The 23,349-nt window shown below is 42.0% G+C and overlaps 2 protein-coding genes and 1 pseudogene across 2 annotated transcripts; 1 reads left to right on the plus strand and 2 right to left on the minus strand.

Annotated features, from left to right (window-relative positions):
• Positions 1-672: 672 nt before the first annotated feature.
• LOC130034190 (translationally-controlled tumor protein-like) lies at positions 673-1,463 on the minus strand (annotated as a pseudogene).
• Positions 1,464-15,817: 14,354 nt separating this feature from the next.
• Positions 15,818-18,466, minus strand: LOC130034148 (melanoma antigen preferentially expressed in tumors-like). Its single transcript, XM_056125701.1, has 3 exons — positions 18,177-18,466; positions 17,128-17,409; positions 15,818-16,331 (listed from the first exon to the last, which is right to left on the minus strand). The coding sequence occupies exons 1-3, from the start codon at positions 18,464-18,466 to the stop codon at positions 15,818-15,820; spliced, it is 1,086 nt and encodes a 361-aa protein (XP_055981676.1).
• A 3,110-nt stretch (positions 18,467-21,576) lies between these two features.
• LOC130034252 (protein FAM177A1-like) lies at positions 21,577-22,153 on the plus strand. Its single transcript, XM_056125818.1, has one exon. It carries the CDS (start codon positions 21,649-21,651, stop codon positions 22,018-22,020), a length of 372 nt encoding a protein of 123 aa, XP_055981793.1. The 5' UTR covers positions 21,577-21,648; the 3' UTR covers positions 22,021-22,153.
• The last annotated feature ends 1,196 nt before the right edge of the window (positions 22,154-23,349 follow it).

Here is a 23,349-nt window from a genome sequence, read left to right on the forward strand (position 1 = left end):
TGGTGCTCGGGGGACCATATGGGATGCTGGGAATCGGACCTTGCTCGGCTGTGTGCAAGGCAAAAGCCCTACCCTCTGTTCTACCGTTCCAGTCCCTCTCAATTATTCCCTGAACTAGTCTTTCTTCCCTCTTTCTCTTTGCCTTCTGAAATTCCTATGATTCTGAAATTTTTCATTTTGATATTGTCAATAATTTTTCTTATTTCTCTTTTTTTCTCCTTTTATTTTTTATTTCCTTTGTCTTCTTACTGGATTCGTTTATTGCACCTCCCAGTGTACTGATTTGTTCTTTGGCTTCACCCACATTGCGTCTAAGGCTTGCTACTGCATTATTGAGTTGCATTACTTATTTTTTTCCCAACTGTATTAGTCTCATTTTATTCTTGAGGAAATCTCTTCCAAAGGTAACTACTTCCATTTGTAAGTAATCAGAATGTAATGAATCCACTTCCAAGTGTTTGCACTGTTACACCATGGTCTTTCCCAACTCAGTTAAAGACTTTTGATTCTTGTTTTTTGGTATTCCAGTCCCAGAAGTAGTCCAAAGAAGTTAACCAGGAGACAGTCTTATGTTTTTTAGTAGTGGTCTACACCCAGGCTCTAGCTTTCTCCAGGAGCACTAATACAGAATGGAATTTAAATAGGCATTAAACTAAGAGTCAGTGTCTCAAATGCATTTAAGTGATTTTTATTTTAAGACAACCTACATGTTTTTCTTAAAAACAATGCTTCCACTACAAAAAAATCAAGGTCAAAATAAATGAAAAGCTCAAAGTGACATCAGTCCCTGTTGTCTGTCCTGGTGTTCTGTAGATGAAAAGCAGCAGCTAGTTATGATGACAGGTGATAGATCCGAAGTAACTGCCAAATCTGTTAACACTTTTCCATTTTAAAACCATCTTTAAAGAAAATCATATACGGGGTCACACCATCCTCACGCTAGTCCAGCAGAGCAAGTATACCATCAGGATTCATGTTCTCGCCAATAAAGGACTGGTAGTTTTTGAAATTAGCATGTATGTGCTTGACTTGTTCTGCTGCCCCAGTCATTAAAGGTTTTACTCTTCTCTGGTCTCTGTTCTTCGAGTTTGCCTTTAATTGATTTCATGTCATCTTTGATGTACTCCTTGTAGGCTTCCTTGGTGAAGCTGCTTTCCTGCAAGTGATGGTTCATGACGATGTCCACACTGGTGATCACTGTGCTTTTGATCCCTTCGCCCTCGGCACCTTCGGCGGAGGCATTTCCACCAATGAGCGAGTCATTATTGCTACCCTCTGTCCTACTGACCATCTTCCCCTCCACCTCCAGGCACACCCCGTCCGCGATCTCCAGGATCTTGTAGATGTTGGAGAACATCTCATCATGGCTGATGAGGTCCCGGTAGATGATCATGATGGCGGCAGGCGGTGGCAGCGGCTATGGCTGGGCAGGAGCTCAGAGCGTGGGGCGAGCGAGGTGCAGCCCGAGCCGTGGGGGGAGGGGGGAGCGGGTGGAAAAGGAGTTCCACTACTTCTATTTGGACAACTTCTTTCTTTTTTTCCCATTAGGCTGTCTGAGTTTATTGATTGCTCCCTGTAGACACCTATGAAAAGTTTCCAGGAGAATTTAGTTTCTGGGAGATGAATTTGAGCTCCAGAAACTCCTGAGCTGCACCATTTAGATTCAGGGAACAGAGTTCAGAGCAGGAGAGTGAAGTTCCCGTGTATCTGAGAGTCTTCCCTTCCTCTCTAATACATGGGAAACGTGTCCAGGAGAGTTTTGTCTCTAGGAGCTGTACTGAGCTTCAAAAACTCCTTCAGGGTTGTACCACACAGAGCCATAACCATACTAAAAGTAATTTATGCTACTAAGCCCACCCTTCTATTGATATTTTGCTATAAAGCTTAGCAAATTGATGTGGTTAGAAAATATGAAAGTATGATGATTTAAGATGCAATATAGTGCCCAGGGATATGTAAATGATAGTGCACTTGCATTATAAGCATGAGGCCATAAGTTCGATCACCTGCTCAGCTCCAAATGCTAAGTGCCAATGATAACAAATTGTGTGACCCTTGGCAAAATATGAAGCTGATGTGTTCAAGTTCCACAACCAAATGTCTGCGACCCCTATTCCTGTGGCTGCAATAATAGTGACAAAAAGGAGAGGAAAGGGAAATTTTAAATTAAACAAAAAAAATGAATGTTAGAATTGATTGAGGATAATTTCTACTCAGTTTGACTGTAGTGTTTTCTTTTCTTAATTAGACTGAATCACTTTAAAATCAGAATTAATTCTCTTAGACACAGCGGTTATAAAAATACAAAATATTTCAGAAGCAATATCATTGTGGAAATAGTACTTATTTCTATGTGCTTGTATTTAGAAAGAAGTATATCCTTACAGAGAGAGGTAATATTTTTCAGTCCTCTGAGATTGTATTATTTCTCTTTACTTAGATGTGACCTCTAACAATAATTTGAAAAGTTACTCTTAATATATTTCTTTATTTTTTAATTGTGAATTAATACAGTATTGTTATATTCCATGATGTATCCATATATATATATATATATATATATATATATATACATCTGGTTACATGTGAGAGGAGTAGCACTGCAGCACTGTCCTCTCGTAGTTTATCGATTTGCTTGAGTGACCACCAGTAACGTCTCCATTGTGAGACTTCATGTTACTGTTTTTGACATATCTAATACATCAGGGGTAGCTTTCCAGGCTTTGTCGTGTAAGTGGTATACTCTCGGTAGCTGGCCAGGCTCTCCAATAGGAGCAGAGGAATAGAACCCGGGTCCGCCGCATGCAAGGCAAATGCCCTACCAACTGTGCTATAGCTCCAGCCCGTGGAAGGACTAAAGGAGAGTAAATCCACATCCACATCTCAACAGTGTGAGCTGCATTTATGCCTCCTTTTGCCATGAGAAAAATATGTGAAGTAGGAGTGAAGACGATGGTGCGTGATGGGTCCTTTAATCTGTAGGACAATGAAGAAGTGTGCAACCTGAAGGAGTCCGTCTGTGCAAGCTTTCTGTCCTGGGAGATCCAAATCTGGAAGCTGAAGACAAAACAAATTTCTCCTGCTGCATCCCTTTGGCAACATCTATTGAATAATCTTGCTAATATGCCAACTGTCAAGGAAAAAGATCTAAAAATGCCAAACTAAGGATGACTTCTGGCTCTGTGTTCTGGAAGTACTCCTGGCAGTTCTCTGAGGACAATATGGGATTCTAAAGATTAAAACCCTGTTGTCTGCTTGCTAATACAAACACCCTACCCACTGTACTATGTCTGGCCTAGAACTTGCTCATACTTATGTCTAGCCACAAGCTACCTGAGCAGTCATCTTAATTCTCATGTCTATGAAGGAGTCTACTGGTTTTCCAGAGACCCGCGTATCTCCAATGTCCCGGCAATTTCCCTGCTTGGATAGCAAACTCTTTCTGCTGGATCAGGAAATAAATTCTCAAGGTCATATTGGCAGCGTAAAAATTTCTCAGAGGATAGTAGACATTCTTGTGATTCTTGCTGGTTACCAGTTTCTGATAAGAGAAATCAGAAGAACTTGAATACAAATTTGTGTTCAATAAAGAGATCCTTAATTTTTTTTATTTATTTTTTTATCATTTTTTATTAGTGAAACACCATGAAGTACACGTATAGACTTATAAATTTTTGTGCTTGGGTTTCAGTTATACAATGATCAAGTACCCATCCCTCCACCAGTGCCCATCCTCCCCCGCCACGGGTCCTAGCATCCCTCCCACCCCCCATCCCTCCCCCCCCATCCCACCCTGCCGCTGTGGCAGGGCATTCCCCCTTGTTCTCTCTCTCTTCTTTTGGGTACTGTGTTTTGCCAGAGAGGCATTGAGTGGCAATCATGTTTGGTCTATAGACTACTTTTAGCATGACCCTCCCACCCTGGGAGGGTCTTCACAACACCCTAATAAAGAGATCCTTAATTTTTAATTTATCTTTTAGATTATTTCTGAGCGATAGCACAGCAGTAGGGCGTATGTCTTGCCTGGCAAGCTACATGTGACGTATTCGATATGCCAAACACAGTAACAACAAGTCTCACAATGGAGATGTTACTGGGCCCTCTCGAGCAAATCGATGAACACCAGAAGGACAGTGGACAGTACTACAAATTCACACTTCACTTAATCACTTAACTTCCCGTTAGTCGTCGATTTGCTCGAGCGGGCGCCAGTAACGTCTCCATTTGTCCCTGTCGCGTGTTAGTGTAGCCCAATGGCATCTCTTCGCTCCGGGAACATGGAGGGCCTCAAACCGATCGTTCATGATCTTGACAAAGAAGTCTGACCATCTGGTAGGTGGGCGGCCACGCGGTCTCTTGACATCCCGTGGAATCCAATCAGTAACAGCTCTAGTCCAATGGTCGTCTTTAAATCTCATTACGTGACCAGCCCATCTGATTTTCGACACCTTGGCATATGAGACAGCGTCCCTGATCCTTGATCGTCGACGGATGTCAGAACTCCGGATTCGTTCTCTCATTTGAGTGAAACGTGTTATTCCAAGCATAGCTCTTTCTATTCTTCTTTGGGAGACCTGAATGGCGTTCTCATCTTGTTTGCGTAGGGCCCAGGTCTCTGAGGCATATGTTAATGCAGGAAGAACAGTGGAATCAAAGAGATGTGCCCGGAGCCGGAGGTTCTTCGTCCTCTTAGCTATTTCTTCGACGTTCTTGAAGGCGTTCCAAGCCGCTCTCTTCCTCCTGCGCAGCTCGGGTGCCAGGTCATTTGTCATGTTGACCTCTCGACCTAGGTACACATAGCTGTTGCATTCGGAGATGGTCGTTCCATTGAGAGCGAATGGGGCGTCAGGAACAAGGCTGTTTCTCATAAACATTGTCTTCGTAAGATTCAGCTGTAGTCCTACCTTTCCACACTCACGGTCAAAGTCGGCCAGCATTTGTGCCGCTTGGCTGATGTTTGGTGTTATTAAAACAATGTCATCAGCAAAGCGGAGGTGGTGTAGTTGCCGACCATCTATCTTCACTCCCATTCCTTCCCATTCCAGTCGTCACATGATGTTCTCGAGGGTGGCACTGAAGAGTTTCGGTGAAATGGTATCACCCTGCCGCACCCCTCTCTTGACATCAACGATCACTTCTTTGTAGAATGGTGAGATCCTGGTAGTGAATCCGCAATACAGCTCACGGAGGATCCTGATGTATTGGGCTTGAATGACCTGATTGGCTAGGGCTTCAATGACCGCTTCCGTCTCAACAGAATCAAAGGCCTTCTTTAAATCAATGAACGTTAAGCAGAGCGGCATCTTGAACTCCCGAGAAACCTCAATGAGCTTGGTTACCATGTGGATATGGTCGATGGTGCTGAATCCTTTGCGGAACCCTGCTTGCTCGCATGGTTGTCCTTCATCTAGTGTTCTGCCAATCCTATTCAGGATGACTCGAGTGAACAGCTTGTAGATGACAGACAATAGGCAGATCGGGCGATAGTTGCCAATGTCATGGATGTCTCCCTTCTTGAACAGTAGTACGGTCCTGCTGGTTTTCCATTGGGACGGAACCTTGCATTCAGACAGGTAGCGAGTGAAGAGCCGAGCCAGTGTATTGATGAGTACTGACGGCAGGTTCTTCAGGTGTTCAGGTCTGACCTTGTCTGGGCCGGGTGCTGTTTGCTTCTTTACCAACGAAATGGCGTGTCGGATTTCGGAAGGGAGAACGTTAGGAACGACATACCCATCCTGTGGAATTTGGTATGTCGGCAAGTGGACATGGCTATCGAAGAGATTTGAGTAGAAGTCATGGATAATCTTCTCCATTGCCGTTCTGGAGGATGTGATGGATCCATCAGGACGTCGGAGGGCAGTCATCTTGGTCTTATAGTTGGCGAAGGACAGGAGGGCGTTACGAATACTTTTCCCGGCTTCTGCCGCATCTATCAGTACTTCTGCTCTTCTCTCTTTGAGGTCTTCCTTGATCGCATCTCTGCACTGCTTTGCAAGCTCGGACGTTAGCTTGCGGTTGCCTGAGGCATGCGCCAAACCACGCTGGCGAATTAGCTCAAGAGTTTTCGAAGATAGGCGACTTTTTGTGGCTATCTCTCTCTTGGCGTTCCTCGCACATTCATGGAGGTGCTGAACCAGTCGATCGTATTCCTCGTCAATGTTGTCAACAATGGCATCTTCCCATGTTGCCGCAATAGTACCAAAGAGTTCCCAGTTGGTGGTCATTCTGGGAGTTCTCTTTTTGAACTTTGCAGCCCTTTCTCCCCGCTCTGTGAAGTAGAATTTTGCACGAAGGAGACGGTGGTCCGATCCCGTTCGAAATTTTGGGACAACAGCGACATCAGTCAGGCAAAACCGTCGATTGAATATGATGTGGTCTATTTCGTTGTGGAATCGTCCACCGGGAGACTCCCATGTCCATCGTTTAGATTCTGCCTTCTGGAACTGTGAGTTACCATGAATGGTCTTGGTCGACATGATGAACTCAGACAGTCTCTCACCCTGTTCGTTCCATTCTAGGCCATGGGTCCCAATGTGAAGTTCTTCAGCTGATCTTCTCGGTCCTATCTTGGCATTAAAATCACCCACAATGATCTTGTAGAAGGTGTGGTCTTCTTTATAGAACTTCTCTAGCTCCATGTAGAACTTCTCGATTTCTCTTTCATCATAATGAGATGTTGGTGCATAGACAACGAAGATAGAAACTGCAGGCAGTGAGCCACATCTATTCAAATGTAAACGTCCGATTCGGGTTGTTAGGCATTCGAATGAATCAATGCTCTTGGCCAAGTTTGTGTTGACAAGGACACCGACGCCTCCAACACCTCTTTTATCGCATGTTCCGAGGAACAATTCTTCTCCAGTGTCGAAAACAGCATGGTGAGATTCGTGCCTTCTTGTCTCGGTCAGACCAATGATGTCGTACTTGATCATTCGCGCTTGTACCATCAGGTCCTCGATGGATGCATCTGATGCTAGCGTACGTGCATTGAAAGTACAGACGATCATTTTTGTCTTCCTTCGTTGTGGCAGCCTAGGTCGGCCTTGAGATTTTGTCGGCCTCTCCTTTCTCATCCTTCTCAGTGCTTCCATGTCGGTGAAGCCTTCAGGGTCAGGTGAATGAGACCAGTTGTAGTTACTGGTTTTGGCATATCGAATACACAGCGGATAGCTTGCCAGGCTCTTCCGTGCGGGCGGAATACTCTCGGTAGCTTGCCAGTCTTTCCGAGAGGTATAGAGGTTTTTGGGGTGGCCTCTAATCACCCTTGTAGGTGTTACCATATTTGAACCCTATCAAATATGGTACGACAATTCCAGAAGATGGGTATTTAGTGTCTTATGATGTGTTGCGCGGCCGCTTGCGGCCGCGCGGGTCCGGAAAGCGTCCTGGAGTGTGGCGACGGCTGGGTAGTGGAAGTAGTGTCGAGAGTGGAAATCTGCCAGTGGGGTATTTATCTGGGTAGGGTGGGTCTCCTGTGCACAATTCGATCCCTGGGTGGTTGATGGAAGCAGACAGGGCAGGGTAGGGTGGGGCTCCTGATTAGAATCCCTTTGTCACCTGTGGTGGTGGGAGCAAGCAGAGAAGCTCTGTCCCTGGGTCCGCCGAGCCTGGAGTCCAAGGTCTCAGAGAGTTCCACTTACCTTGTACAAATTAATTAAGCCTAAAACACATGTCAACGTATATGTCTTCTAGCTGTATATTGAGATGTTAATGTAATTTCAATATTAATCACCACCACAGCACAATTAAAACTAACATGACTCGTTACTTAGCTCCTTAAGCTATAAAATTCTTACCCCCAAACCCAGTAGACCAGACTTCTTATTGAAATGCTTGCAACCCTTTCTGGGTTGTGTGTTTTTGTTTTTATAAATCCCTTTACTTCATATATCCATTCTTTCTCATCCTTAAATGCTATCTTTAAGGAAAAGAGCTTCAGGTTGAGCTCCTTTGCTTCTTTCTCCTCTCCTGGCCTAAGAGTTAAATCTCATGCTGACACTGGCAGTGGCCCCAAATGAGTGACTTCTCTTTAATTTCTGCAGTCCCCGGAAAATCTGCTCTTCTGCAATAGCCTGAAGCTCTGAATTGGGGGTTTAGTATTGATGCCTTGGGAAAGGGGCTCTGCCTGCGACTCTATTTCTGGGAAATTGCCAGGGATCAGAGTTTCATAGCACCTAGCATCTGAGTTGCCATGCACAGAGGCTTTCCTTTCAAGTCCCACCAGAGTCTTGGAGCGCTTGGTGTCCTCACTGCCCTGCCTCTCCCGTTGCTTATTTTGCAATTCTTCAGAAACTCTAACTTTCTTTGATAAGGCAGAAATGTATTCAACTCCCTATTAAGAATAGAAAAATCAAGGATGGGCTCCCATACAGCCTATTGATTCCACTTTTTGGCCGCTACATCCACAACACAAAAACATCCATCCAAATCATATGTATGTGCTTAAAATCACAGGATTCTAACAGTAAAGTATCTTAATATCACTATCATGTAAACAATGAAATGCACACCGACACAGCAAAACATTATTGAAATCAGAAAGGAAATGCAAGAACAAGGGACATTGTCACTGAAGACATTAAAAGTATAAAATATTCTGACACTGAAATAGCAGAACAGACACTGACATGCAAATCTCCCCCAATAATGAACAAACAGAATCCAACTACGTATCACAGGAAGTTTCATCCATTGATATGAGATATGCTTGCCTGAGAAGTCACATTAAACTATATATCTGAATGTGCATGGAACAGTAGTGAATATAATTAAAGAGGAGAAATTAATATATGAACAGACACTGGTGTCAGTGAAGGCAATCTGTTTGTTGTATCTCTAAATATCTCCAAAAACAACTGAATAAGACACCCAAGATGAAAAGTAATGCAGAGAAAGAGTTTATTTCAAAGTGTAAAGGAAGGTCTGTAAATCAGAACAGGCTAAGTGTGATTGGAAGACAGAAAAGTATTTCAGAGACTTTTAAATGTGACCTGAAATTTTTGCAGGGGTGTCATGGTGGCATATTGAGTACCTATGGACTATTTGGGTGTCTTTAATGAACCAATCCATCTGAGGAACAGGATTTCTAGGACTATTGGTGGCATCCGTTTCTCTCTTCTGACCATTGAACCATGTATTATCTGGGCCCATGTGTCTGTCCTAGATCGCTGTACCACTGTATCACTGTTATCCTGTTGTTCATCGATTTCCTCAAGCAGGCACTAGTAATGTCTCCATTCGTCCTAGCCCTGAGATTTTAACACCTGCCACATTAACGCTCTTTCAGGGTCAGGGGAATGAGACCCATCATTGTTACTGGGTTTTGGCATATCAAATATTACACGAGGAGCTTTCTAGACTCTGCTGTGTGGGCAGGATACTCTCATAGCCTCCCGGGTACTCTGAGAGCAAGAACAGGAAGAAGACTAGAGAATAACAAGTCGCCCGGCCACAAATACCCTGGTTTCGCACACCTGGGTTCCTCTGCCGCTTCCTTCATGCGTGAGGCTCTTCCGAGCATGTGGAGAGTGGTCTTAAGCATAGCTGTGGCTGGTTTCAGAGGTCTTCAGCTTTTGGGAGTCTGTTCAGGGCTGCAAGGGAAACTCAACCCCACCCCCCCATGGGGAATACACCATGGGGAGCTTGCCAGACTCTGCCATGCAGGCAGGATACTCTCAGTAGCCTGCCAGGTTCTCCGAGAGTGAGAACTAGACAGTAATAGGCCCAGGAGATTGGTTTTATAGTCTCTGGGTCTTGGCAGTTGATGGGATTACACGGCGCAGGGGCAGTTGGTGGGTGTAACGCCTAGCTACTGGAAGATGGGGGATAAGGGTGGAGGAAGAATGTCCTAGATGGCTGTTGAAATGTTTCAGGTTGACATTTGGCTATGTTGTCATTGTCCTTGTTCCTAATACAGCCTGATTATAATTCCAGTGAGGCTCAGAGCATACCAACTGCCATTGCTATGAGTGGAACAGACCTGGCTAAGAGGGATCAAGAGTAGGAATAACAGATCACCACTCAAAAAAATAAAATTGTATTTCTTCTAGTATCTAAATGCAGGGATTAAAAACCAACAACACCAGCCCAATTTGGTTCCTGGTGTTTCAAGACACCAGTAACTACAATAATGAATGTTCTCCCTCCTCCATTAGGGATTTATGCAGACTTCAAGCTGTGATCCAGAAGCACAGAATGTGAGGTAGATTTGCCATGAAGTTGGCATGAATTTGGCAGAATTTGGCACGAATAGTAGTCAGGATTGGTCACAGAGGCAGAGGAACAGCACTGGGTTCTCCTTCTATGCTGTTTAGTTCCACGTCTACTGTAACCCATGTGATGATCCATTGAGATTTTAATCTGCTCATTGATGTTGCTCTTCCCTTCCCTATCACAAATATAGTAACAAAGGAGACTCCCAGTACTAAAGCCACAGTGTACCTGAACAGATCAACCTGGTCATTGGCTCAATGCAAAGCCCATATTATGTGCTGCTGCTGAGTTCTTATAGTTCTGGGTATACATAGGCCAGAACAACAGTGCTGCAATTATTCAGGCCATCATATGGTGATGCTTGATACTGAAGAGGACCGTGTGGTAGAGGGAATAAAACCCAGGTGGTTATACCTTAACTCCTTTATTATTTCCTGCCCACAACACTCAATAATTTTTTAATTTTTAAAATGAATATCTATGAGATATACAGTTAAATAGATTTTATGATCATGGTTAATTCATACAATGTTCCAACACCCATCCCTCCACCAGTGTACATTTCTTACCTCCAACATCCCCGTATTCCTTCTGCCACCCCCACTGTCCCATAAAACTCACCCTCATTGCCTGATTTATGGCATGGACATTTCTTCTTTCTCTCTTCTTTTGTCATTAAGATTTGCAATACAGATACTGAGAGGCTATCATGTTTAGGCCTTTATTGACTTTTATCACACATCTCCTATCCAAAGCAATCCCTCCAATCATCATTTTCGTAGTAGTCCCTTGTCTATCCCAATTGCCCTCTCCCCCAGCACTTGAGGCAGGCTTCCAACCATGTACTATTCCTCCTGGCCCATAAAAGACTCAATCTTAAGAGAGACTATCAATAACTGAAGACAGTGCAGGCAGCAGTGGTAGAACACTAGTCAGGTATGTGAGAGGCCGTAAATTCAATCCCTCTCATGGCAAAATTTCTTTCTCTCTGTTGAGTGGGGAGAGAGGCTGAAGATTGAGCTAAATTACCAATGACCTATGAGTTTATCAATATTGCTCTGTAATGAAGTGGCACTGCAAAATCTCTCTTCTCTTTCCCTTTCTCTTCTCTTGCGTGGTGGGAGGGTCTGAAGATGGCATTCAATCACCAATGACCTATGAGTAAGTAAACAATGCTTATGTAATGAAATGTCCACAAAAACACAACTGGAGGCTGGGTAGATAGCTCAAAGGACTGAATAATGTGACTTATCTTTTGCTGGAGGCACGGCTTGATCCCTGGCATCTCACGGTACACCACACATTGTCAAGAACAAGCACAAAGCCAGAGTAAGCCATGCACCAACTCTGAGTGTAACTCAAGACAAAAAATATCCCCACCCGAATAGGGTCAGCTAAGGAGAGATCTTAAAGTGTTAATGTGACTGCTTTGCATGCAGAAGGCCTCAGTTCACTCTCCTACATGGTACACTGTCAAACCCAAACACACAGGGTCAATGGTCAGAGTGTAAACAAATGTAGATTAGTGGAGTGGGTTGCCTAGTCAGTATGTGAAAATTCCACACACTTTTCCTAGACCTTGACCTATTTATCTCTTCTTTCTCCATTTTTCATTGTGTTATTGTATCTTTTTTAAATTGAATCACCATGAAATACAGTTACAAAGTTTTCATGTTTTAGTTTCAATCATACAATGATTGAACACCCCACCAGTGTACATTTTCCAGCATCAGTGTCCCCGGTAGCCTTACCCCCATCCTAACACTCCCCCTTCCTCTATGGCAGACAATTTCCTCTTACTCTCTCTCTACTTTGGGGAATTAATCACTTAATCACGTAACTTCCCAATAATCGTCGAGTTGTTCGAGTGGGCGCCAGTAACGCCTCCATTTGTCCCTGTCGTGTGCTAGTGTGGCCCAATAGCATCTGTTCACTCTAGGAACATGAAGAGCCTCAAACCGATCGTTCATGACCTTGATGAAGAAGTCTGACCATCTGGTAGGTGGGTGGCTACGCGGTCTTTTGACATCTCATGGAATCCAGTCAGTAACAGCTCTAGTCCAGCGGTCGTCTTTAAATCTCATTACGTGACCAGCCCATCTGATTTTTGACACCTTGGCAAACAAGACAGCGTACCTGATTCTTGATCGTCCACAGATGTCGGAACTCTGGATTCTTTCTCTCATTTGAGTGAAATGTGATATTCCAAGCATAGCTCTTTCAATTCCTCTTTGGGAGACCCGAATAAGGTTCTCATCCTGTTTGCGTAGGGCCCAGGTCTCTGAGGCATATGTTAATGCAGGAAGAACAGTGGAATCAAAGAGATGTGCCTGGAGCCGGAGGTTCTTCATCTTCTTATGTATTTCTTCGACGCTCTTGAAGGCGTTCCAAGCTGCCTTCTTCCTCCTGTGCAGCTCGAGTGCCAGGTCATTTGTCATGTTGACTTCTCGACCTAGGTACACATAGTTGTTGCATTTGGAGATGGTCGTTCCGTTGAGAGCGAATGAGGCATCAGGAACGAGGCTGTTTCTCATGAACATTGTCTTCGTAAGATTCAGCTGTAGTCCGACCTTTCTCCATTCACAGTAGAAGTCGGCCAGCATTTGTGCCACTTGGCTGATGTTTGGTGTTATTAAAACAATATCATCAGGAAAGCGGAGGTGGTGTAGTTGCCAACCATCTATCTTCACTCCCATTGCTTCCCATTCCAGTCATCGCATGATGTTCTCGAGGGTGGCACTGAAGAGTTTCGGTGAAATGGTATCACCCTGCCAAACCGCTCTCTTGACATCGATGATTACTTCTTTGTAGAATGGTGAGATCCTGGTAGTGAATCCGCAATACAGCTCACGGAGGATCTTGATGTATTGAGCTTGAATGCCCCGATTGGCTAGGGCTTCAATGACCTCTTCCATCTCAACAGAATCAAAGGCGTTCTTTAAATCAATGAACGTTAGACAGAGTGGCATGTTGAACTCCCGAGAAACCTCAATGAGTTTGGTTATCCTGTGGATATGGTCGATGGTGCTGAATCCTTTGTGGAACCCGGCTTGCTCGCATGGTTATCCTTCATCTAGTGTTCTGCCAATCCTGTTCAGAATGACTCGAGTGAACAACTTGTAGACGACAGACAATAGGCAGATCGGGCAATAGTTGCCAATGTCATGGATGTCTCCCTTCTTGAACAGTATTACAGTCCTGCTGGTTTTCCATTGGGATGGAACCTTGCATTCAGACAGGTAGCGTGTGAAGAGCCGAGCCAGAGTATTGATGAGTACTGATGGCAGGTTCTTCAGGTGTTCAAGTCTGACCTTGTCTGGGCCAGGTGCCCTTCGTTTCTTTACTGACAAAATGGCGTGTCGGATTTCAGAAGGGAGAACATTGAGAACGACATACCCATCCTGTTGAATTTGGTATGTCGGCAAGTGGACATGGCTATCTAAGATATTTGAGTAGAAGTCATGGATAATCTTCTCCATTGCCATTCTGGAGGATGTGATAGATCCATCAGGACGTTGGAGGGCAGTCATCTTGGTCTTGTAGTTGGCGAAGGGCAGGCGGGCGTTATGAATACTTTTCCCGGCTTTTGCCGCATCTACCAGCACTTCTGCTCTTCTCTCTTTGAGGTCTTCCTTGATCGCATCTCTACACTGCTTTGCGGCCGCACGACACATCATTTGGGGAATTATGGTTTGCAATATAGATACTGAGAGATCATCATGTTTGGTCCTTTATCTACTTTCAGCACACATTTCCTATACTGAGCAATCTCTCCAACCATCATTTACTTAGTGATCCCTTCTCTATCCCAGCTGCCTTCTCCCCATAGTCATGAGGCAGGCTTCTAACTGTGTAACAATCTTCCTGGCCCTTGTCTCTACTGCCTATGGGTGTAAGGACAGTAGAGACAAGGGCCAAGGAGATTATTGTATCTTTTTTTTAAAAAATGAAGATAAAATCTGTAAGGCCTGCAACATAGAATGGAAAGAAAGACAGTGGGGAAGGCATAATTGATATGCAAAAGGGGAAAAAGGTCCTGCTTGCAGGAAGCTTATGTTCCAGTTCGTGTAGTGCAACAGATATATAAGTCACATAAAAATGTAAAAAGAAAACAAAAAGAGAAAAGGAACAGGTGATCTAAATTTTTAAAATTACTCTAGTGAGCAAAAAATAAAAATTATACAGAAATAATTTAAATGTAGAAATATTTTTTGTTTAACTTCTTGAAATTCAGTACATCATTTCAAAATATAAGCAATCTGAACAGATTATAAATTAATTTTACATTGCTTTTCCTTATAAAAGTCTTTCAAATGTCCAGTTTCACTTCAAGAAATATAAAATAGACACAAGTTACAAATTAGTTCAACATTTTTTCTAAGTCTAAAATGTAGTGTGTTGTTACAGAATGAACATAAGAAGAACAAAATAATAACCACACTACTATTAAATAATTTTACATTTTTGTCTCATATTTTGAACTTTAGCTTTCTATCTTTTGAAACTGCAAGCAATATAGTATTATTTCTTTTCTGTATATGGAAATCCTTTGGTTGTTATTTCAACATAAAAACAATAGCAACTTATTCTTAATTTCTAAATTTTAAGCATAGTCTACTTTTTGAATCTTCAAATTCATCCAATTTTCACTTCAACAAGGAAACTATGTGAATGAATATTTACTAAACTTTTGAAACACAGCTCTATATGTGTGATATGTAAACAAATTACATTCATTTTAATGTTTGACATGAAGTATAGCATTTAATATGTCGTCAATGTAAGTAAATTACCAATTACGTATTTTTCATCCTTTGTTTCTTATTAAATCTTGTGTAGACAATGTACATTTAACACATCCCGTCACTTTTCAAAGTAGTCAATTTTTTTAGTATTGCTTAATCACAATACTGTCTGCCTTACTGAATATTACAATTCTATGGGAACAACAAAGACAACAAAGTCAAATAAAGATATGTAACATGAAGAAAACATGCATGGTACATTAAGAGAAAGAAGGATCACAGCAAACCCATTCAAGTAAGTAAGCAAACCCATTCAAGTAAGTAAGTAAAAAAACCTACTTGAGGAAGTACACTTTAAGCCTTGGGCTGAGGTTTGAGAAGCTATCCAATAGCATACGGGGGACAGAATAAATTGATCAGAGTCATTGTCACTGTCCTCCCTTTGTTCATTGATTTGCTTGAGTGGGCCCGGTAACATTGTGAGACTTGTTAACTGTGTTTTGCATATTGAATATGTCATGGGTAGCTTGCCAGGCTTTGTCGTGCGGGCAAGACACTCTTGGTAGCTTGCCGTGCTCTCAGAAAGGGGCGGATGAATCAAACTCAGGTTGGCCATGTGGGCCACATGCAAAGCAAACACCCTACTCGCTGTGCTACATTTCTTAAATAGAAGTTTACATATGTCTCTATAAACGTTGGCTTCAGGAAAACCAACCTATGCGTGTTTTAACACACCGATCGTGAAGCTTCAATGCGTGTAAATTAAGCAACAGATAAGTATGAACTGCCATGGAACACCGAAGTCACAATGTTTTAATGGCTGTACATCAGTGTTGAAGAAAGTGCTTGTACTGGGAAGATTAATGAGGAAAAGCAGTCCACTTCATGTCTTCCCGCTGTGCCATCTGTAGTATAAACATCAACTGGGCCTTCACTACAGCAAGTTTCTCTCGATCCAAACTGCGATTAGGATCCTGTTGTTCATAACAATCAACAGGAACAGGATAAATCACATACTTCAGATTCATCATGGCTGTTAAATGCTGCGCAAGGTTCATGAGTACAAGCACAGAAATGCAATTACAAGCAAAGCTAAAGATATGAAGGCAAGAACAGTGGGTCAGGGCTGGGAGTATAGCAGAGAGAACAGTATCAGTGATTTGGCAGCTGTTTATATCCAGATACTGCAGGGTGCCTGAGACATTCTCCAGAAGATTTATCAAGGGCTCAGGAAGTTCCCAGGTTAACTGATTGTTACTCAGCTTTAGTAGCTTTAAGTGGGTTGCCTGAATGCTCTGGGATAGGGCAATGATATCTCTGGTAGAAAGGTCACAGAAAGTTAGACTCAGTGTATCCAACTGAGGTTTCAGGACTCTGTTAAAAAAGAAAAGGAAGATTAATCCAGAAGTATGAAATATTGGACCAGAGACGTGAAGCCTTATTTATAGCTCTCAAAAAATGTAGGGCAATTTCTACATAATTTGCAACATCAATATTATCAAAGATATTTGAATCTACACTTTACAGAGTAATGGCCTCGGTAAACAGTTACTTTGCACTCTGGGATTCAGACTCTTTAGCATTTAAAATGTATATGACATTAGCATTTACAGGTTATGGGAAAGGCAGTGATTGATAAACAATTGCTACACAACATAATCAATGGTGGATCTTATTCATATATTTGGTCTGAGATAGATCTAAAAAAGCAGTCAGGTGAGGATCCCCTATCATTAGTCCCAGGTTACAAGCTCTTCATTTGGGTGTAATAATTGGAGAAACTATAGGAGCATAACAGCTTGTAAGTACAGAGCCCAGTCCATGGAGATATGCATCAGAGCTACAGCATAATGCATTTCTTTATCTGAATGCCTCTGCACTTTGTTTCTCATTAAATGGGCATAAGCTTCAATAGGGAAATGAAACTTTTCCTCCATTATATCTGCAAACATCACAGTATTTGCACATAGTTGATTGGTTCACTGAATGAAAGAAGAAGCAGTTTCCTCGTCTAACATTGTTATTCTCCTCACCCACAAGGTGCCTCTCTAAGGTCTGACAAATTTTAATTTCTCAGCAATGCCCAAATTGAGTTAAAAATATAATCTTAGAAAAAATATATAATCTTAGTAGTATTTAAACACGGATTCTTTCCTGCTTCCTTCTTCACCTGAGTAGTTTGTGCAGCTGATCGGTGAGGCAGAAGAAAGACAAACTCAGCTCCTCAAGGTTTTCCAGCTTCCCAATACAGGTGAGAAAATTTTTGAAGTTTCTTTTTCTTGATCTACACTCAACATCAACCAGACGAAGGCTTTCCAGGTGGATCGACTGTGATAAAAGGGTGTTGACATCCCTCAGGTGAGCCTTCTCCAACTCCAGGTGGTCAACACACACCAGATCAACAATCTTCAGGCTACTTTTATGCACAGACAGGTTACTGATTTGCAAATTTCTGCAGCAGAGGTGTAATGAACCAAAGCTCCGTTCAATCTTACTAGTAAGGAAAGAAATAAATTGCTTTGTTCTCAAGATATAATTAAATGAAAGGTCCACCAATAATTCTATGGGTTTCCAAGCTGACAGAGGCAAAGACTCTGTTGTAACTATTCCTTCCCTTATAGTATTAAGCTCTTCTTCTTTTACATTCATGATGGAGTGCTGAGAATAAATACAAGATAGAAAACATAAAGGGTATGCGTCCCTGTATGAGCATGTTATTGCATATTCTGGGTCTTGCCTTAAATCAAGGATCCTTAGTTTGGGGCCCCTGGAAAGAAAAAGGAGACAGAAGATGTAAGACACAGCAAGATCTATTAAAACCCAGCCTCACCAAGGATGTGAACTTTGAACAGTTTCTGGTTTCAACTCCATATATCATTTAAACACAAGCTCTTTCCACAAAAATATAAGCATCTTTCACTCATTCCCTCATACTTTCTTCTCCTATGATTCTCTCCAGTTTAGATGTCCATGCCACCTTCCCATACAGTCACATTCAGGATGTAAAATCGAACCATAGTATCCTCAACCAGTCCTATTATATAAAAATCTCTGCTAAGTCTTTTAAGTATTTATGGTGGCTCAATTTGTTGGATCAATAGTCTCAAAGATATCCTAAATATACATAACTGGTTGCTTTGGAGAGACTTGGTATTCCTTGGCCTGTGACCCAATATACCCTCCCGCTGCCTTACAATTTTTCTATTCTACTTATCTTACCCAAGAGAAGTGTTCTGTGCAGGGAGGAGTTGCAGGCCATCTACCATGGCTTCCATGATGTCATAGTTTGATTCTTGTGGATGCAGTGCCCCAATATGCAGACATCGAAAAGGCCAAACTCTCACCATTGCCTTTAGCACTTCCTTCTGTTTTCCCAAGAAGGCAGCAGTAAACAATGGAACAAAGAGGTCTACAGGGAGTTCTTCCACGGCCTGGATAGCTGCAGACTCATTACTTAGCAGACTCTTTATAGAAAGTTCCAGCAGTGTGTCTACGGACTTTTTCTCCATCTTCGTTAACCTACTTCAGGGTGATGTACATTGAAAAATTCTGAAAAGATATCTACAGATTCCTGTTTCACCCCAAGAATACTTAGAAATTTAAATTAAGTATCCACTATAATAATATTTGATGAAAAGAATTGTTACCTCAAGAGATATCTACTATGAACACAGAATGTAAAGAAATGTATGTATCTAAATATATACAATTTCATAGGTAAGTATAAATACATACAGACATAATTGTATATTTTTATAAGATTTTCAATCAAAATTGGATGTAAGTTAACAGAAGATAATGTTGATTACCCAGTTACCTACTTACCAATATTTATGCCTCAAAGAAAACAAACCAATAAAGAACCTGAAAATATATATAATAAAATCTCACCCTTATTATTATTTTTTTTGCTTTTTTTTGCTTTTTGGGTCACACCCAGCTATGCTCAGGGGTTACTCCTGGCTCTGCACCGAGGAATCACTCCTGGCAGTGTTTGGGGGACCATATGAAATACTGGGGATTGAACCTGGGTTGGCCATGTGCAAGGCAAAAGCCTTACCCACTGGACTATCGCTCTGGTCCCTCACCTTTTTTAATATTCTAAAGTGAATAATGCCCAAACCGTCAGAATTATGAGTTAAGAGAATCATCATGAATCCAAACACATAATCTGTCATAACCTCATCGCTATAGCTTCGTTGAGAGCAAAGACAAATAAAAAAAAAGATGCAAGAGATAAGAGAGGAAGAAGTTGGCAAGGAGCCTATAGCTGACATAAAGTTACAGCCAGAATTACTAAGCACAAACTAAGTCTGAAAATAACAAAACCGCATGAAAAATTATCACAAGGATTTTAGGGAAGTCATGAAAAATAGGGAGTGTTTTTTGAGAGTTGATGCAAAGGCCTAAGCTTAAAAAAGTACACTTTGAGGAACATGAAGTCAATGCAGAAGGCATGAGTATCCTCTGACGCCTAGATAATGATGGGGAAAAGAAACAAAAGGGAAAGGGAGTAAATTAATCATATATAGAAACCATCCATGAAACACAAAATCAGAGTATTCACAATTTGTCCCTCCATAACCAAAAATATCAAAAAGTTTAAGGGCCTGAGTTTTGATACACTGACAGGAAATAACACCATTAAATTAGGAATTCTTGATACAATTCTTATCATTGAAATAATAAGGATTCCTCAAAAAAACACTGAAAAACTATGACAAAATAAAGTTCCACGTGTTAACCAAGAGGCAGAAGGAGTCTGTATGTTAACAATCTTTGTTTACTCTAAGGCATCACACATAATCCTTTGAGCAGAACCAGGTTTAATTCCTGAACATCGAGCCAGGAATAATCCCTGAGCAACACCTGTTGTGGCCACAAAGCAAAAATAAAAATTGAGGGCATAAAAATCTACTTTGGGGTGAGTGCCTCTTCCTCGTTGCTGACGGTGCCTCCAACTGCGGCTGGGCGGGAGGCGGAGGATTGATGTCAGCTTATGGGCCATTATGTTCTATCTCACCAGTGCCAACAGCCCTGCAGCGGTGATGAGCATAGGCATGGAGCACAGGAGCCGCGTGGAGGGAGGAGACAGTGTGGCTGCATCTGGGGCTGCGGCCACCATGGTGCTCCGGGACCCAGCGCTGCAGATGACTAAAGAAAGAGCCTTTGAAAATATAGAACTGGGGAGTATGGTGCCGCCAGCAGGTCAATCTGTACGTGTGAGGCAAATGCATCAGCAGCCTGATGGCGCCTTCAGACTTCCAGATATCCAAAAATTGCTGTTGTGCCTTTGGCCAGACCCCAAACACTTGGGGCAAGTTTATCAAGAAAGTAAACTGCCAAAAGTTAGGTATGTGGGAAACACACCCACAAACTACCTCCGGCTCAGCTATATAATTGGAGGCATGGCCTCTCTGGTTCCTGATTGAACTGATTGAATGGCCATGATCCCAGAGACTCAGAAACTAATCTCGAAACCAAGCGGCTTTTGGAAGAAATGCGTCCGGTCCCTACAGTATGTTACTGGTGCTGGACCAACCCAAGTGGGAATAGGTTTCGTGCCTTGGCATGTTCCCCCCAGCGGCCCAGGGGCCGCTATCCTTCAGAGGCCACTGGACAGACAGGTTTGGGCTCCCAGTGACAAGACACGCAGGGCCTCACAGGATGGGTGTGGAGCTGGTCCTGCCCTTCCCACTCCAACGAGACCCAAAGTCATCACCCACGAACGGTCTCTCTGGATCCCGATCAAGCTGCTTAATGGTCATGATCCTAGAGACTCAGAAACAAATTTCTAAACCCAGCGGCTTTTGGCAGAAATGTGTCTGGACCCCTCAGTTGGTTACTGCCGCTGGGCCACCCCAGGGGAGAAAAGGTGTTGTTCCTCTGCCTGGTCGCCTTTGGGGCTCAGTGGTTGTCATCTTCCAGAGGTCATTGGACAGTCAGGCTTGGGCTTTCAGTGACGAAACTTGTTGGGCCTCACAGGATGGGGGTGGAGCCGGTCCTGGTCTCCCCACCCCAATGAGACCCCAAGTCATAGCCCATGAACGGCCTCTCTGGCTCCTGATCAAGCTGATCAACGGATATGATCCCAGAGACTCAGGAGCAAATCTCGAAACCCAGTAGCTTTTGGCAGAAATCCCTCCAGATTTAAGTGTTAAATTTTCGGAATTTCAAAATCACATGGCCCTACTGCAGCCACGTGACATCATATGTTATTCACAACCAGCAATAGAACACAAAGTGTCTACTGTTGCCTTTTCAGATCTGAGTGTTGGGATAAAATCTCAAATATTAATGGTGGGTCTGGTGTCTAAATATTGAATGTGACCAAAGTAGAGAGAGAGTAATGTGGAAATCATCTGCCCCACAGGTAGGGGGAGGGTGTGGGATGGAGGTATACTGGGGTTTTTGGTGGTGGAGAATGGGCACTGATGAAGGTATGGGTGTTTCATTGTATGACTGAGACTTAGACCCAAGAGCTTTGTAACTGCTCTCACAGTGATTCAATAAATAAAATTTTAAAAAATGAAAAAAGGTAAGGTGGAGTTCATGCACAATTCAATCAGCTAATCAGTGGCTGAATAAATAGCAGTACTCCTACATTAAAAAAGAAAATGTAGAACTGAGAGTCATAGGAAAAAAGAAGAAAGTCCCAAGAAGAGTTATCCACTTTGTTAGTGGTTAAACAATGGAAGAATATAGTACAGATGAAGATGAAGTTGATGGCCTGGAGAAGAAAGATGTTTTGCCTACTGTTGATCCGACAAAACTTACCTGGGGCCCCTACTTATGGTTTTACATGCTTCAGGCTGCCACCTCAACCCTCTCAGTGTGTGACTTTCTTGGAGAGATGATTGCCTCTGTTTTGGGCATCAGCATCCCAAAATATCAGTATGCCATTGATGAGTATTACCAGATGAAGAAAGAAGAAGAGGAAGAAGAAGAAAACAGGTTGTCTGAAGAAGCAGAAAGACAATTTCAACTGAATAACGTACAGGCCGATATAATTGTTCAGAGAGGTCAGCCAGAAACTGGTATCCAGTTCCTTTGTGAATCTTAACTTTGAGATGGAGGGAGACTGTGAACTAATTATGGAAAGCAAGCAAAACCCAGCCTCTGCCCCACCATAAAATCAGATGACTATAAAACTTTATACACTAAGGGATTTTTTATACCAGAACCTTTTCTCATTCTTTATTCATTGGGACTTAATTCGGTGGAATTTAATACAGTTATTTATATTTTCAATTATTAAGTTGTCTAGAAAGGGAAAATTATTATTCTTATCCTCTAGCAAAAGCTAGATATAAAATTTGGATATTTGTACTACATATGCTTTTCACTGTGTCTCAAATTAGTGCTTTGGTTTAAAGTGATCTTTTAAAAGTTCAAGGGCATTTTTTCACCCTAACTGCCAATAAAAACAAATTATCAGGTATCTGTTATTTTTATTTGTAAAGAAAACAAAAACATATAGTTGTTTAAGGCTAGTTGAAACTGATGTTTTTTTATCGCAGATGTAATTTTTCTCTCTAGACGTTGTCATGTGTACCTTTATATATCTCACCATTCACTTCATACTAAGGAGGGTTTACTTTGTGTGCAATTTAAAAGAGCAAGGATATACAAAAAATCTATTTTGAAACAGAATTTTTGACAAATATAAACAAATTCTTATGTTTATCAGTACAAGTATGCTGTATTTCTAATATCCTAGGCTGTAGGAAATAGTTTCAAGAAATAAATAAGTATACTATATTCTCTAAGTCCTCACCAAAGTGTTGAAATGGAAGGGTATTGGTAATTTGGTGGGTATGGTGGTGGATACCTTAGTGATGGGTGTCGTGCTGGAATTATGTGAAAGAGAGCCCATTATTAACAGGATTGTGAAACAAAGAATCTCAATAAAAATTAAAAAGAAGCACCTATCAACAAAGCGCTTGCAAACTGTGATCTATGAGCCAAACACCTCCCAGCACTAGGTTTTGTTAATAAAGTTTAATTAGACCTAAACCATGGCTGATTATTCACCTATTATCAAAGTATGCTGATGATACTAGGCAAAGTTGAATGGTTGTGACAGAGAAACTGTGGCCCAGATATATGTAATGCTTACTGGATAGATCTTTAAACACATTATTTACTAAGTCATTCTCTAAAACATGAACTTGGCTTTTTTATTCTAGATGTGATGGCAGGTAAAAAAAACTGTACATCTTTGATATTAAGTATTTTTAATGCAGTATTTCAAAATTGCTGTCCCATATTTGTAAATACATTTAAATTCCACCTCTCATCACATGTGAAAAATACTTAAAAGGGATCACAACATATATTACTTTTCATATTTTTGTTTTGGGGGTCATAGTCAGTGGTCCTCAGGGCTTAC

This window comes from Sorex fumeus, unplaced genomic scaffold (genome assembly GCF_029834395.1).
Source record: "Sorex fumeus unplaced genomic scaffold, SorFum_2.1 ptg000058l, whole genome shotgun sequence".
Classification (NCBI taxonomy): Eukaryota; Metazoa; Chordata; class Mammalia; order Eulipotyphla; family Soricidae; genus Sorex; species Sorex fumeus.

What these genes read in the sequence shown, in the direction of transcription:
- LOC130034148 (XM_056125701.1), bottom strand. Translation starts at nt 18,466, where the DNA reads ATGGAGAAAAAGTCCGTAGACACACTGCTGGAACTTTCTATAAAGAGT. An exon ending in GCACAGAACACTTCTCTTGG is followed by an intron (nt 17,410 to 18,176) that starts GTAAGATAAGTA and finishes CCTCTGCTGCAG; the next exon opens with AAATTTGCAAATCAGTAACC. An exon ending in CAGCTGCACAAACTACTCAG is followed by an intron (nt 16,332 to 17,127) that starts GTGAAGAAGGAA and finishes CTTTTTTAACAG; the next exon opens with AGTCCTGAAACCTCAGTTGG.
- LOC130034252 (XM_056125818.1), top strand. Translation starts at nt 21,649, where the DNA reads ATGGAAGAATATAGTACAGATGAAGATGAAGTTGATGGCCTGGAGAAG.